The sequence below is a fragment of the Anthonomus grandis genome, chromosome 22, assembly GCF_022605725.1.
Source record: "Anthonomus grandis grandis chromosome 22, icAntGran1.3, whole genome shotgun sequence".
In the NCBI taxonomy this organism is placed as follows: Eukaryota; Metazoa; Arthropoda; class Insecta; order Coleoptera; family Curculionidae; genus Anthonomus; species Anthonomus grandis.
In genome coordinates this window covers 43,214,376-43,228,209 of record NC_065567.1, presented here as the reverse complement: position 1 = coordinate 43,228,209, position 13,834 = coordinate 43,214,376, and the positions used below count along the sequence as shown (strand labels likewise).

Here is a 13,834-nt window from a genome sequence, read left to right as displayed (position 1 = left end):
AGAGCAACCTAAGGGCAGTCGCCAACCCAACCGTTTGCTTTGGCAGCCGCTTCAAACTGACGCTGATAAATATTCCATGATGTAGTACCATCAAATTGAGACAATTTAAGACAAATCAGCCCAACGGATTCCGTATTGGCACAAACTTCGTTCTTGCTGCTGCTGAGGCTGCTAGTAGTATTGACATCCAATATATCGATTCTGTTTTGAACTTCCTGGACTCCGTTTTCCATTAATGAAAGAATTCCTTCTTTTAATTCGTTATTGCTTTCTAAAATCTTTTCTTCCAACCTGGCAGAATTCTTTTTTAGCCTCTCCCCAAGCTCATTTTTCAGAGTGTGGCAGAGTTTTCTTTAACCTTTCCAACAATCCAGCTTCCAGGTTGGCAGAATTTTCTTGCACCTTTGCGGTATCTTCCAGCAATATACGTTCTAAACCTTGCAACATTTGACCGATATCGCTTGTACTAGCAAAAACAAAGTTGTCCGGGTCATTGCCTTACTCAGATAATGCATTACGAAGCCGCTCCTGCAAGTTTGCTTTATTTCTCATCGTATCGCAGTCCCTTTTCAGCTCAGCTATTTTTAAATCGTTAATTCACACACTTTAGACCAATTTATTTATTTTTAACCAATGTCTAGTTGAATGACGTCTATTTTACACCCCACCCCTGGCACTAATGAAGCGTTTTTACCCGTGGTGTGAATTAAGACACTCGATGCGCAGAAATAGGCAACGGATTTATTTACACACGTATACTACTAAACTCGATCACTTAAGACTACTAAAAATATTTATTTACTACTATTTATGTACGATTTAAATATCGCGCCAATATTCCAAAGTTAACTTCAACTAAACTAAACTAAACTGTTAGCTGCCTCCCAGCGGTGACGCGGGATCCTTATATACACGGCTGACCATGGTTCCGGAAGATTCGCTGACATACCACGCGTCTCCAGAAATGTCGTGCTATGTGCCTGCTTGTGTCATGCCAGAAAACAGGTCGTTGCCAATATCGTTACAATATTCTTCTTTAACATTTTTGTGTAGGTCAATATTAGATCTAGCATTCTATTTTAAAGCTAATCTCCATTTAGGCTTAGAATAAAATGCTTGAAATTGCTTACGTAACTCTTTAAACTGATTTTTTGGGCAAATTCCAAAAGATGCAGAATAAATGAATTTTCAAATTCTGTAAAAAAAAAATTTAGATTTATATACAAAGCTTTAAGTTATTCATTATGTGTTTTAATGCCATTCGTGCCAATAATTCAAGCTACAAATATTCCTGAAATGATGGTGAATGCGCTTATTGATCTTTGACTTTCTGAAAGCGGTACTAATTATTCAACAGGAGTTTTGACTACATGGTCAAGAATAAAATCACAAATATTCCTGATATTATGGTGAATATGAAATTGTCTATTGATTTTTGTGACTTATAGGTAATAATTATTGATTGAGTGTGTGTTTCAGCACGATTCGTGCTAAAAATGAAACTACTAATATTCCCGATATATAGGCACAATCGTCTATTAATTTTTTAATTTTCGGGAAGGACATAATAAAAATGTTGACAAATTATATGCTTCATCGTCATTCGTGGCGATTAATGCACCAGTCAAAATTTCTCTAGTGACAGAAAATCCCCCTTTAGAAATGAATGTGAATGGAACGAACGTGTCGAGTTGTTTTGAGGTTGTCCGCTCCATCGAAAGATCACGCAGCACGTCATCGATTTGTTATACATTACAGAAGCTGTTTTGTTTCGTTAATTCTCCGATAGATAGAAGCACTGTATTTTTTATCATTTACTGTTTTTTTCGGATTTGCTCTTGGTTCTGGCTGTAGTTTTATTTATCGATTAAAACAAAAATCTAAACAACCTTTTTTTATTGGATTAATAAATCTTCCTAGGTATTGTAGGTGTGGTAACTCAAAAGCCTTTTAATTTAATATTATATTTAGAAAAACACAAATACTGTTTTTAGATCTAAAAAAATTAATTATGTTCAGTACTACAAAAGAATAATACAGAACAGAAATATGGCTACATCCATGTATATATGTTACATTTTATACAGTTTCTGAAATATGCTACTCCGTCACATCCTTAACGAACCACCTGGTACAAGTTGCATATACAGGGGGCAAATACAGCAAATACATGCATACAAATTTTGGGGGATAAAGTAGGCTTCATTTTAAGCAAAAAAAAACGCAAAACTTGTAGGTCCCTTTTTATTTGTTTCAAAGTTATACGCCCATGAATGTTATGAGAAGATAATACTAAAAATTAATTTGTAAAGTAAACAAAAAATGATTTTATTAAAAAAAAGGTTAATTGATAATATTTTCAAATTGTCCACCTCCTTGTTGAATGCAGGCTTGTGCCCGTAAGCCAACAGATGACGTAGTTATCCGTATTTGACCCCTGTCTTATTTGTTCAGCAGCTTGCTGAATACGGTCCAATAACTCTTCCCTTGTATTTGAAACTTGCGCATAGACCAGTTTCATGTACCTCCATAAATAAAAATCAAGGGGATTGTGATCGGGTGATCTAGGTGGTCAGTCTACAAATTCAAATTCAAATCTTTATTATCCAAAATTGACACAATACAGTGTATGGAATTCGTCCATGTTCAAAGAAGCTAAAATTTCAAACATTATATACTTAAATCTACACTGTCACTAAACCTAGTTTACATACTCAAAAAAATTATTAACCATATAAAACAGTAACAGAAATAAATATATACGTTACAGCTAGTTATTACTGCGAAATGTAGGTCTTAATATCTTAGTAACATTTCAAAACTAAAAAAGCATTCAATTTCTTTTTAAATGTTGACAAACTATTGCAATTTTTTATGTCGTTTGGCAATTTATTGAATACTTTTGGACATATTTTCAGGATAAAATTTTTTGAAAAAGTTAATCTAGTACGCAACAAAGATAAATCATTTCTTAGTCTAGTTGGATAATTATAAAAAAAACCACTTGTCACAAATAAATTAAGATTCTTAAAAACAAATAAACACACTTGAAGTATATACATACACGGAACAGTTAAAATCTCAAAGTGATTAAAAAGCGATCTACAGGAAGTTTTAAGGGGTACTCCCGTCATAAATCTAATAACTTGTTTTTGACCAATAAATACACGACACGCATATGCTGAAAAACCCCAGAATTGGATCCCATACAGAATCCAAGAGTGGATTATGGCATAATATACACAAACTAACTGGTTTTTATCCATTAAGGACCTAATATTTCTTAAGGCAAAATAAAGGATGCCTAATTTTAATACCAAATCATTGCAATGTGCCTCCCATGAAAGAGTGCCATCTAGTATCAAGCCAAGAAACTTTATTGTTTGTTGACGTTGCAAGAAACTACCATTATAGCTCAAATGCATGTCAAGATCAAGATTTAATTGACCCCGATGAGTGCAAAAAACCATATAGTTTGTTTTCTTGGTATTAAGAAAAAGTTCATTTAAAGTAAACCAGTTATTTAGCTCGTGCAATGCTTTTCCCGCAGTAATGTGCATATTTTCCGTACTTTGTTGCCGAACAAGGGCTGATGTATCATCCGCGTACATAGTAACGTGACTATACAGTAAATCTGTAGGCAATGAATTTACAAATATAAGAAACAACATAGGCCCGAGCACCGAACCTTGAGGTACTCCCAAATTAGTGTAAAGATTGTTTGAACAATATGAACCTAATTTATTCCTTATTTCACGTATTGTGTCCGAAATGCTAAAAAGGAGGCGAACCAATTTAAGACGACATCCCTAATGCCGTATGACTCCATCTTGCGCAACAAAGCATCATGTATCAGTACACAGTCAAACGCCCTGCTTAGGTCCCAAAAGATCCCCACAGGGCGCTCATCTGCCTTAAGTGCATTGTTACCTCAGATAAAAACGACAAAATGGCAGACAAGGTAGATCTGCCCAATAGAAAACCATGTTTTCTTTCCGAAAATATTTAGTTTTTTATTAGATAATCTAAAAGCCTATCAGGCATTGCATATTCAAATATTTTTGAGAAACAGGAAGTTAAAACTATTGGCCTATAATTCTCAACCAAATTAGAATCCCCTTTTTTAAAAACAGGAACCTTACAAATTTTTAATGAGTTTGGAAACATTCCCATTTTGAATGACATATTAATGAGATATGTTAATGGTCTGATGCAAACCTCCGCAGTATTTTTAAATACAGATAATGAAATTTCATCAGGTCCTCCAGACTTTTTATTACACGACCACCTCGATTAATCCATCTTGGATAGTTGGCCGTAACCCAGTTTCGGACAGCAATTCCGAAATGCGGTGGAGCCCCATCCATTTGGAACCACACGTGTAGACGAATATTCAGTGGGACATCCTCCAAAAGCCTTTGCAGTTCTTCCATAAAAAACTGAAGGTAACTGTCCGCATTCAACCTTGCAGGAAGCAGAACAGGACCAACCAACAAGTCATCGATTAAAGCAGCTCAAGCGTTAACAGAAAATTCATGTTGAAAATTACAAGGACATTATTAATTACTTTTATTGATGTTGGGGCATATGGCAAGTTTTCGGATTCGACAGTATTCAAAAGTGGATCTTTCATGAAAAAACTTAATGAGAACTCTTTAAATATTCCTGGTGGAAAATCATTACCTGGTTCTAACGAGACTAAATTGCCATACATTATAGTAGGTGATGAAGCCTTTTCGTTAACAAAACAATTATTAGGTCCATATGCAAGAAAGAATCTTAATTATAAAAAAAAAATATTCAACTTTAGATTAACCCGTGCAAGAAGGTATATCCATCTGAAACGAGACTTAGCTTCACCCTTATTTTTTGAATGGGAAGGGCTCTGTTGTGATAATCTTTTGAAAGGGCATTGATTTTTTCATACAATACCTAGCTCTTTGTTTTTTAAATTTGAGCTACGCATCGGAATGGAATTCTAAACATTTTACTGGATATTTTAGGTGTGTGAGTCAAAATTGTTTTTAAACTATCAAAAATCGGTCAACAATACGACTTTATCTTCAGTAAACAATTTGATGTGAATTAGTTATTTCTGTGCTTTTCTTTCGATTCGCTAAAAATGGTTTATTCTATTGCGGAAAGAGTGGAAATTATTGAATTATACTTTATTAACAATCAATGTGCAAGACTAACAGCAACATTGTTTAATAAGAGACATGCGTTTAAACACGTACATCATGGGTACATCCTAGAGTTAGTGGCAAAATTTTGGGAAACTGGTTCGGTGGCAAATAAAAAACGGAATATTGAAAATCAAGTGAGAAATGAGGCAGTAGAAGTCGGTGTTCTCGGTGAAGTTAGTATGAACCCTACATTAAGTACCAGAAAACTTTCTCATGTAACAGGAGTCTCGCGGATGTACAGAGAATTCTAAAACGTAATAAATGGCGCCCATATAAAATACAACTTCTTCAAGAATTAAATGAAGATGATAACGACCACCGTTTACAGTTTTGTGAAATAATGTCCGAACTAATTTCAAATAATCCCAACTATCTTTTAAATGTTTGCTTTTCAGACGAATGTTCATTTTTTCTCAATGGCACTGTCAATCGTCATAATTGTCGGTACTGGTCCGACATGAATCCAAGGATCTACCATGAGGTTCATATTCAAAAGGAAAAAAGGAAATTCAAATCGTTCCTTTCACAGGCGAGTTGGGTGTCAATGGTGTCACCCTTCTAGGTTATGATATAAAAGACGGCATATTTGTATCTATTAAGTATTGATACCAAAATATTAATAAAAATGTGTAATTAAGTATATTATTATAATCTAGCAAATTTATTGCTTATTCGAACCCGAAATTTAAAACGCAGCATATTATGTCCTTTGCCAGCAACATATTTATAGTTAACCCCCATTATTATTTAATCAATATAATGCCCGTATCTCCTGGAATTCCAAAGGAGTGTTAATAATTTTTTGTCTAGATATTAACAATGGATAATTAAATCGGTTTATATTGGGTATAAACCACACACTTAGGTTTTTTTGTAAATATTAATTAAAAGGTTAACTTCCAAAGGATTTGAATTAAACTTTCCCTTATAGACATTAGGAGTTACATAGCCCTTTATATTTTTTAACATCTAACAATTCAATAATTTTTTACCAAAAAAAACTTTTGTTGTAAGACGTTTGCAATTATTTGAAATGCGCTTAGATATTTATTATAGAAAAAAGATTAAATCAAATCAAGGGACCAATCAAAGGAGCCTTTTTCATTTCTTTAACATTCCACTTTTTAAGTAATTTTCACAAAAAAAACTTTACTTTGTAGAGGTTTATAACCACTATATATCGATTTAGTTATTAATTGTTAATGTCTGGACAAAAATAAATAAAATTGCTTGGGAATTTCAGGAGATTATATTTACAGCATTATATCGATTAAATTTCAACGGGCGCGTACTATCAATAGGTTGCTAGCAAACGACATATGTTGCGTTGTAGATTTTTGTTGCTGGATATTGATCGGGCGCTAGCTTCACAGATATGAAAAAATATCTAGAAAAACAACACAAAGTAGCAATATCGAATACTTGCATTGTAAAGATAGAGGTATTCTAAGAAAAAATCATTTTAGAAAAACGATTTTTTCTTTAAACTTTTAACCCCACAAACTTTTAACCCCACAACTTTAATCCCTTAGTGGGGCGAAATTCACTCTTATTTTTTAAATGGAAAGGTGTTGTGATATATATTTTAAAAGGGCATTCAATTTTCTTTAAAATAGCGCTTTTTTTTTAAATTTGAGCAGCGGGTTCCAGAGAAATCTAATTTAATTTTATTGAATTGATATTGTGAAGAATATCAGGTATTATTTATTGGCATTCATGAATGATGCGGTTCCGTAAATCTTCTAACGATTATGGTTGGGTGGCATAAAATTTCGATTTAAGATGTCCCCACAAAAAGAAAATCAAGAGGAAAATCGGGTAATCTCGCAGGCCATTCGATGGCACCCATTCTCCCAATTCATCTACCAGGAAACGTTTCAATCAGAAACTGCTGTACTGGTAATGCATAATGGGGAGGAGTCTTGCTGAAATATCGCATTTTCTTTATGGTAGCATTGGTCGTTTTCCATAATTTCAATCAATGCTGGGTTAACGGCATTCTCTAAGTATGTATCTCCATTTATGGATGAATGGATGAATGAATGGATGAATCCATTTATGGAGATTCTTATTCTCATCCATTATTTATCTCCATGGATACGATCTACACACCCGATTTCGACTAAACTTTGGATTGACAGTATTTGTCAAGAACGATTTGAGTTGCCAGCGGGAGGAAACGCTTAAACCTACGGACTTCGACGTCATGTGGTTCAAAATAATAGCCAGTGGTGCCACGAAATTTATCTGCTGTATCTACAGACCACCAAGCGACACCCAATATAGACGGCTCTTTTTGAACCTGGTTGATTGATGGCACTATAAATCAGCAGAGTGGAACCATCTTCGGGAATTTTATCGCTCATTCCCTTGGAAAGAAGTCTGCTTCAGAACCAATAACATCTCAGAATGTGCAAACCAAATTACAGAGATGATCTTGGCAGGAATGGAAGCTTATATCCCTTTTTCTACTAAATGCGGATCAAACAACAAGCAATGGTTCAACCTGAATTGCAAAAAAGCAGTAAACACTAAAAACGCAGCATACCACAAATGGCGTCAACATCCTTCCATCGAAAATCGGAGGAACTTTTTAGCCTCCAGAAATAGCTGCAAGCGAATTATTGATGAATGCAAAGAGAGTCACAACAACAGGATCAAAAACAAACTGCTAAACTGCCCAAATGGAACAAGATCTTTCTAATCGGTATCGAAAGCCGTTAGTCAACGATTTGCTAAGTCGGCCTTGCCACCCCTAACAGCAGATGATGGTTCTATCGCGGTAACTGCAAGGAAAAAAGCCAACTTACTGGGTAAACTCTTCGCGTCCAATTCTTCTTTGCACTCGCAATGCAAAACACCGCCATATGTACCAAGGGTGAATTCATCGATGGGAGAAATTTCGTTTCCCCAACGAATTATAAATAAAATTCTTAAAAGCGTAGACACCAACAAAGCTTCTGGACCCGATGGAATTCCAGCCCTAATACTAAAACGTTGTGCAGACGAATTGACTCCTCCCTTATGTAGACTGTTCACGGCATCGTATAAGCAGGGCCAATTTCCAACAAGCTGGAAAACTGCTCGAGTGAAGCTGTACCCAAAAAGGGTAAGAAGACGATGCCCTCCAATTACCGCCCGATTGCACTAGTTCCAGTAATATCGAAGATTATGGAGAAAGCAGTCAACCAACAACTGTTAAGATATCTGGAATCATCTGGACTAATCAGCGATCATCAATACGGCTTCCGAAAGCTTAGATCCACCGGCGATCTTCTGGCTTACGTCACACACTTGTGGACGGAGGCCATGGAGAAGTACGGCGGCGAGTCCCGCTCAGTCGCTCTTGACATTTTCAAGGCATTTGACAGAGTCTGGCATGAGGGACTACTAATCAAGCTCTCCTCAATCGACATACAAGACTCATTATTGAATTGGATTAAAAGTTTTCTTGAACAACGAACAATCCAAGTAGCCGTCGATGGATACCTTTCCGACAAATTTGACATTAACGCTGGAGTCCCTCAAGGATGCATTCTATCCCCCACACTTTTCTTGATATATATCAACGATTTGCTAGGAACCACTGTCTCCATAATCGTTAAAAGATTTACGGAACCGCATCATTCATGAATGCCAATAAATAACATCTGATATTCTTCACAATATCAATTCAATAAAATTAAATTAGAATTCTCTGGAACCCGCTGCTCAAATTTAAAAAAAAGCGCTATTTTAAAGAAAATTGAATGCCCTTTTAAAATATATATCACAACACCTTTCCATTTAAAAAATAAGAGTAAACTTCGCCCCACTAAGGGATTAAAGTTGTGGGGTTAAAAGTTTGTGGGTTTAAAAGTTTAAAGAAAAAATCGTTTTTCTAAAATTATTTTTTCTTAAAATACCTCTATCTTTACAATGCAAGTATCCGATATTGCTACTTTGTGTTGTTTTTCTAGATATTTTTTCATATCTGTGAAGCTAGCGCCCGATCAATATCCAGCAACAAAAATCTACAACGCAACATATGTCGTTTGCTAGCAACCTATTTATAGTACGCGCCCGTTGAAATTTAATCGATATAATGCTGTAAATATAATCTCCTGAAATTCCCAAGCAATTTTATTTATTTTTGTCCAGATATTAACAATTAATAACTAAATCGATATATAGTGGTTATAAACCTCTACAAAGTAAAGTTTTTTTTGTGAAAATTACTTAAAAAGTGGAATGTTAAAGAAATGAAAAAGGCTCCTTTGATTGGTCCCTTGATTTGATTTAATCTTTTTTCTATAATAAATATCTAAGCGCATTTCAAATAATTGCAAACGTCTTACAACAAAAGTTTTTTTTGGTAAAAAATTATTGAATTGTTAGATGTTAAAAAATATAAAGGGCTATGTAACTCCTAATGTCTATAAGGGAAAGTTTAATTCAAATCCTTTGGAAGTTAACCTTTTAATTAATATTTACAAAAAAACCTTAGTGTGTGGTTTATACCCACTATAAACCGATTTAGTTATCCATTGTTAATATCTAGACAAAAAATTATTAACACTCCTTTGGAATTCCAGGAGATACGGGCATTATATTGATTAAATAATAATGGGCGTTAACTATAAATATGTTGCTGGCAAACGACATAATATGCTGCGTTTAAAATTTCGGGTTCGAATAAGCAATAAATTTGCTAGATTATAATAATATACTTAATTACACATTTTTATTAATATTGTGGTATCAATACTTAATAGATACAAATATGCCGTCTTTTATATCATAACCTAGAAGGGTGACACCATTGACACCTAACTCGCCTGTGAAAGGAACGATTTGAATTTCCTTTTTTCCAATATATGTGACCTACTTCTTTATCATTTTTCAGCAAAAGGAGAATTTTTAGTCTTAATATTAATTTAAAAAACGCACTGAAACCACTCAAAACATCCTTTTAATACTAACACCTTAGAACATTGAATAAACATTGGCTGCTTTGGATTGAGCGCAACATCTACACAGGGGGCAGAGGGGATATTTTGTTGATCAACATGCTTAGTATTCCATGTTGCCAGTGACCAAACAATAAGTTGTGATCCATTGGGACTTAGAGAAAGGTGTCAGAAACAAAAAATGTTTATTACTAAATGGCCTGCAATTTTAATTCCAGTATCTTTTCTGTAAAAACAAATGCGCAGAAGATAGAGCGCGCCAAAGTCACCTAGCATTACTTTTTCCAAAATTTCGTCCTAAAATGTATTTTTTCAGTGTTTCAAACATTTTCAACGTGTAGAACTCGAAAAAACCTACAAAAATATTGTGAATACACACTTACACTCATTCTAATCATCTTATAAATATCTGAGAATAATGAGTGGCTTTTGGTCTGGTTTCATTACTTTTTGACAAACGTATCGCACTTTGCTCTCAGTACAATAACACTATTGCTTAATAGTGATACTTCGATGCTTATTCACTATTGATAACTTTTTTCTATAAAATTTTCAATAATCCACTTCTCCAAGCCTTAAAAAACCGGATTTCATAACGTACTACACGTCATTTCCTTTACCCAGGACTCAGGCGGTTATGGAATCCGGCACCTCAATCGTAAGATTTTGAGAACTTATCGCTATTAATCATTTGTTTGATGTGCAAAAAAAATAAAAAATCTCTAATGCATTATTAATCGTTCGCTTCCTAAATTCATCTTTCGGAATCTTTAAATTCACTTAAAAGAATATTCAGTTACAGGTAAGTACGTAATGTAATACATTGTTACCAAAATTAAAAATAACTAATCTGCACTTTATCAAATATGGACATTAAATATATACTACTACTATAAAAGTTTGAAGTGATCTTCTAGTGTCTTTCGCGCCCTGTATCTTGTCTTAGAAATTTTTCTTTAAATTGAGTGGTTTTCGTAAGAAATAGAATCCAACAAATTTTTGAGTAAACCAAAAATCATCCAAGGAGGTGGGAATAACACAATTTTTTGGTAAAACATGCTCCGGGAACGTTATGTGAAACGGAACAGCTCCAGTAAATTATTACGTTCCATTCATACTGATATAATGCGATTTCTGGAAAATAAATATCTGTATCTCGATAACGATGTATTGGAAAAAAAAGCATACGTCATCCAGAACGAAATTTTGGAAAAAGTAATTTTAGGTACTTAGAGCCCTCTATCTTCTGCGCATTTCATTAGATAGAAAAGATGCTAGACAATTCTAGGTAATTTAATAAAAATTCTAGACAATTTAATCATAAACATTTTTTTCTGTCGGACTCTTTTCCCTAAAACCCACGGTTTTCGTAAAAAATCGATTACAAAAAAGTTTTCCTAAGAAGTATGACGGAAGGGATCGCAATTTTTGTTTTTGGGCTTTTTATAAGGAATACTAACTTTTCCCAAAGTATCAAGATTTCACCTATTTTTGACAAAAAAAATGTTACAGATTGACTGTACTAATGAATGAAACTAAAGATATTACTGAGATGATGGTGATTTCGCATTATTCTATGGATTTTCTATTTATTGGATGGATCATTATTAACGGAAAAAATAAATATTTTAAATTTTATATTATGTTTTATAAACGCGATAAACTGATTGTTTCTTCTACAGAATTAGATGGTACATGCGCACATATAGGCGAATGCTCTGTTACTACGTTCGCCCGTTGCATTGAGAACAAATGTACATGTGAAGATGGTTATATACCAAATAATTCTTCCACCAAATGCTTAGAAATTGCTAAAAAGCCTAATGACATTTGCTACGAAGACATACAATGCAAGAAAAATCTAGGCAGAGCAGTCTGCAAACAAGGATTTTGCCAATGTGAGGAGTTGTTCCAATTTAAAAAGTCTAAAGGAATATGTGTTAGAGATCTTCGTAAGTATTTTTTCATAATTCTCAAATATTCGTTTTCCGTTACCCTATTGCAAAAACTGTGAATCCTTACTTAGTCGAATATAAGTCAACTGGCGGTGCTAAATAAATATACTTTTATTACTATCTTCTTACGAGCCGAAAAATAGAACATCAAAAATATCACTTTCTCTCATGTTATTATGTCTGAAAATCAAGACGCATTGCATTTTTTAATCTTCGAGTGGTTTATATTCGACTAGAAACCATTTTTGTATCTCTCAAGAGCTTTCAAATCACATTTTACCGTTCGTCAAGCATCAAAAAAAAATTCAAACAGTTCCTTTTTTTTTCTACAAAAATTTAGTACAAATAATAATCTTGCTAAAGTTTAAATCAAATAATACCAAGTGCGGCTCTATAAGTGGTGCGATCTAATAGGCGATCAAAATTACTGTCTTCATTTTATGACAATATTTATAAAGTTTTACGTTAATTAAACTTTTAACACCCTGTAAAATGAAAACAAGCATGGGCTCAAATGAATTACCTTGGTGACGGCTGTAACTTATATTGAATTATTTAAGGATTAGGATTTTAATCTCTTAAAAAAATAGAATAGTAGAATATACTAGGTCTGGTATCATAATTGATTTTTTAGAAATCGATGAATTGTGCGACGATCATAGCGACTGTCGTGGAATAGAGGAAGGTGAGAGCAGATTGGAGTGCATTTTAGGAACATGCAAATGCAGATCTACATTTGTTGAGGATCTGGGTTTCTGTATTGGTAAGTTTTTATTTCCTTCATGAATATATCCTCTTTATATGAATATTAGATTTACAGAAGTGAGAGTTCCTAGAGTGTTATTTTTTTCTTCTTTGAACTCGTCAAATTTTGACTAAACGACTTATTTTGCTGCCCAGTAGTCCCGTTATTTTACCTAGTCCAAACTTTTGTGTCGGCGTATAAATTCTTTATGAACACCGGTAGTTCTTGAACCCCCGGTAGTGTGGGACTCTGTGCCCGGTTACCCGTTAAAACTTCCCCGCTGTGTGGTATCTGGTTGGTTCTCTGCACTGCGGTCTACTTTGTAGCAGTCCTATTGTGCCCCCTCCATACAATTACTCCCACAAGTTCAGTTCTGTTGCTTCTAGGGAGTCCAGTATTTTGCCCAGTGGTGTAGTGCTCTAGTGAAGGTTTGGCTTTACTGTTGCCCTGATCTGCTTAAATACTTCGCAGAAGCATAGAATGCACAACCTCTACATAGCAGTATCTACTTTTCCGAGTCTATGTAGGTGTTTCCTACAGAGTGCATGGCCTGCGAGCAGCCCTGCTACCTTTTGCAGTTATTGCCTGGCTTGAACCAGTATGATGTCACCCTTCCTGAGAAGCGAGCTGCCCAAAACTGGCTATAATCTTTTTCGATTTAACTTTTGCTAATATTAATGCGCCTTTCACTTAACATCTTATCTCGCTCATTGCACTTTTTAGTAAAAGTGGCGCGACTCACTCGCCTACACTTCTTTTTAGCCTCTATTTCTGCACAATAAAATAAACTTCTGAATTCAGATCTCAGCCGACAAACTGTTGAAAACATCACTCGTTCGCCTAGTAAGAAGGACGGTGGATTTATCAACTGTCCTAAAACAGAATTTGAAAACTTATGCCTGTCCAGTCCTGTCACAGTCGCTTACTAGTCCGAAAAAAATTGCCCGTCTTATCCTACTCAACCAAATTCGAAAATAAAAGGCCAAATGATTCATAAAG

At 34.5% G+C, this 13,834-nt stretch overlaps 2 protein-coding genes across 2 annotated transcripts in view; one reads left to right on the top strand and one right to left on the bottom strand.

Moving 5' to 3' along the window:
• The window catches only part of LOC126748327 (uncharacterized), a 410,960-nt gene that overhangs the window by 225,794 nt on the left and 171,332 nt on the right, over window positions 1-13,834 (bottom strand). The window lies entirely within an intron of this gene.
• Window positions 1-13,834, top strand: part of LOC126748326 (prion-like-(Q/N-rich) domain-bearing protein 25) — a 57,143-nt gene that overhangs the window by 35,844 nt on the left and 7,465 nt on the right. Inside the window, exons 4-5 of the mRNA XM_050457476.1 lie at window positions 11,818-12,087; window positions 12,725-12,853. Of these exons, the coding sequence (XP_050313433.1) occupies window positions 11,818-12,087; window positions 12,725-12,853 (399 nt within the window). The remainder of the gene's footprint in view (window positions 1-11,817; window positions 12,088-12,724; window positions 12,854-13,834) is intronic.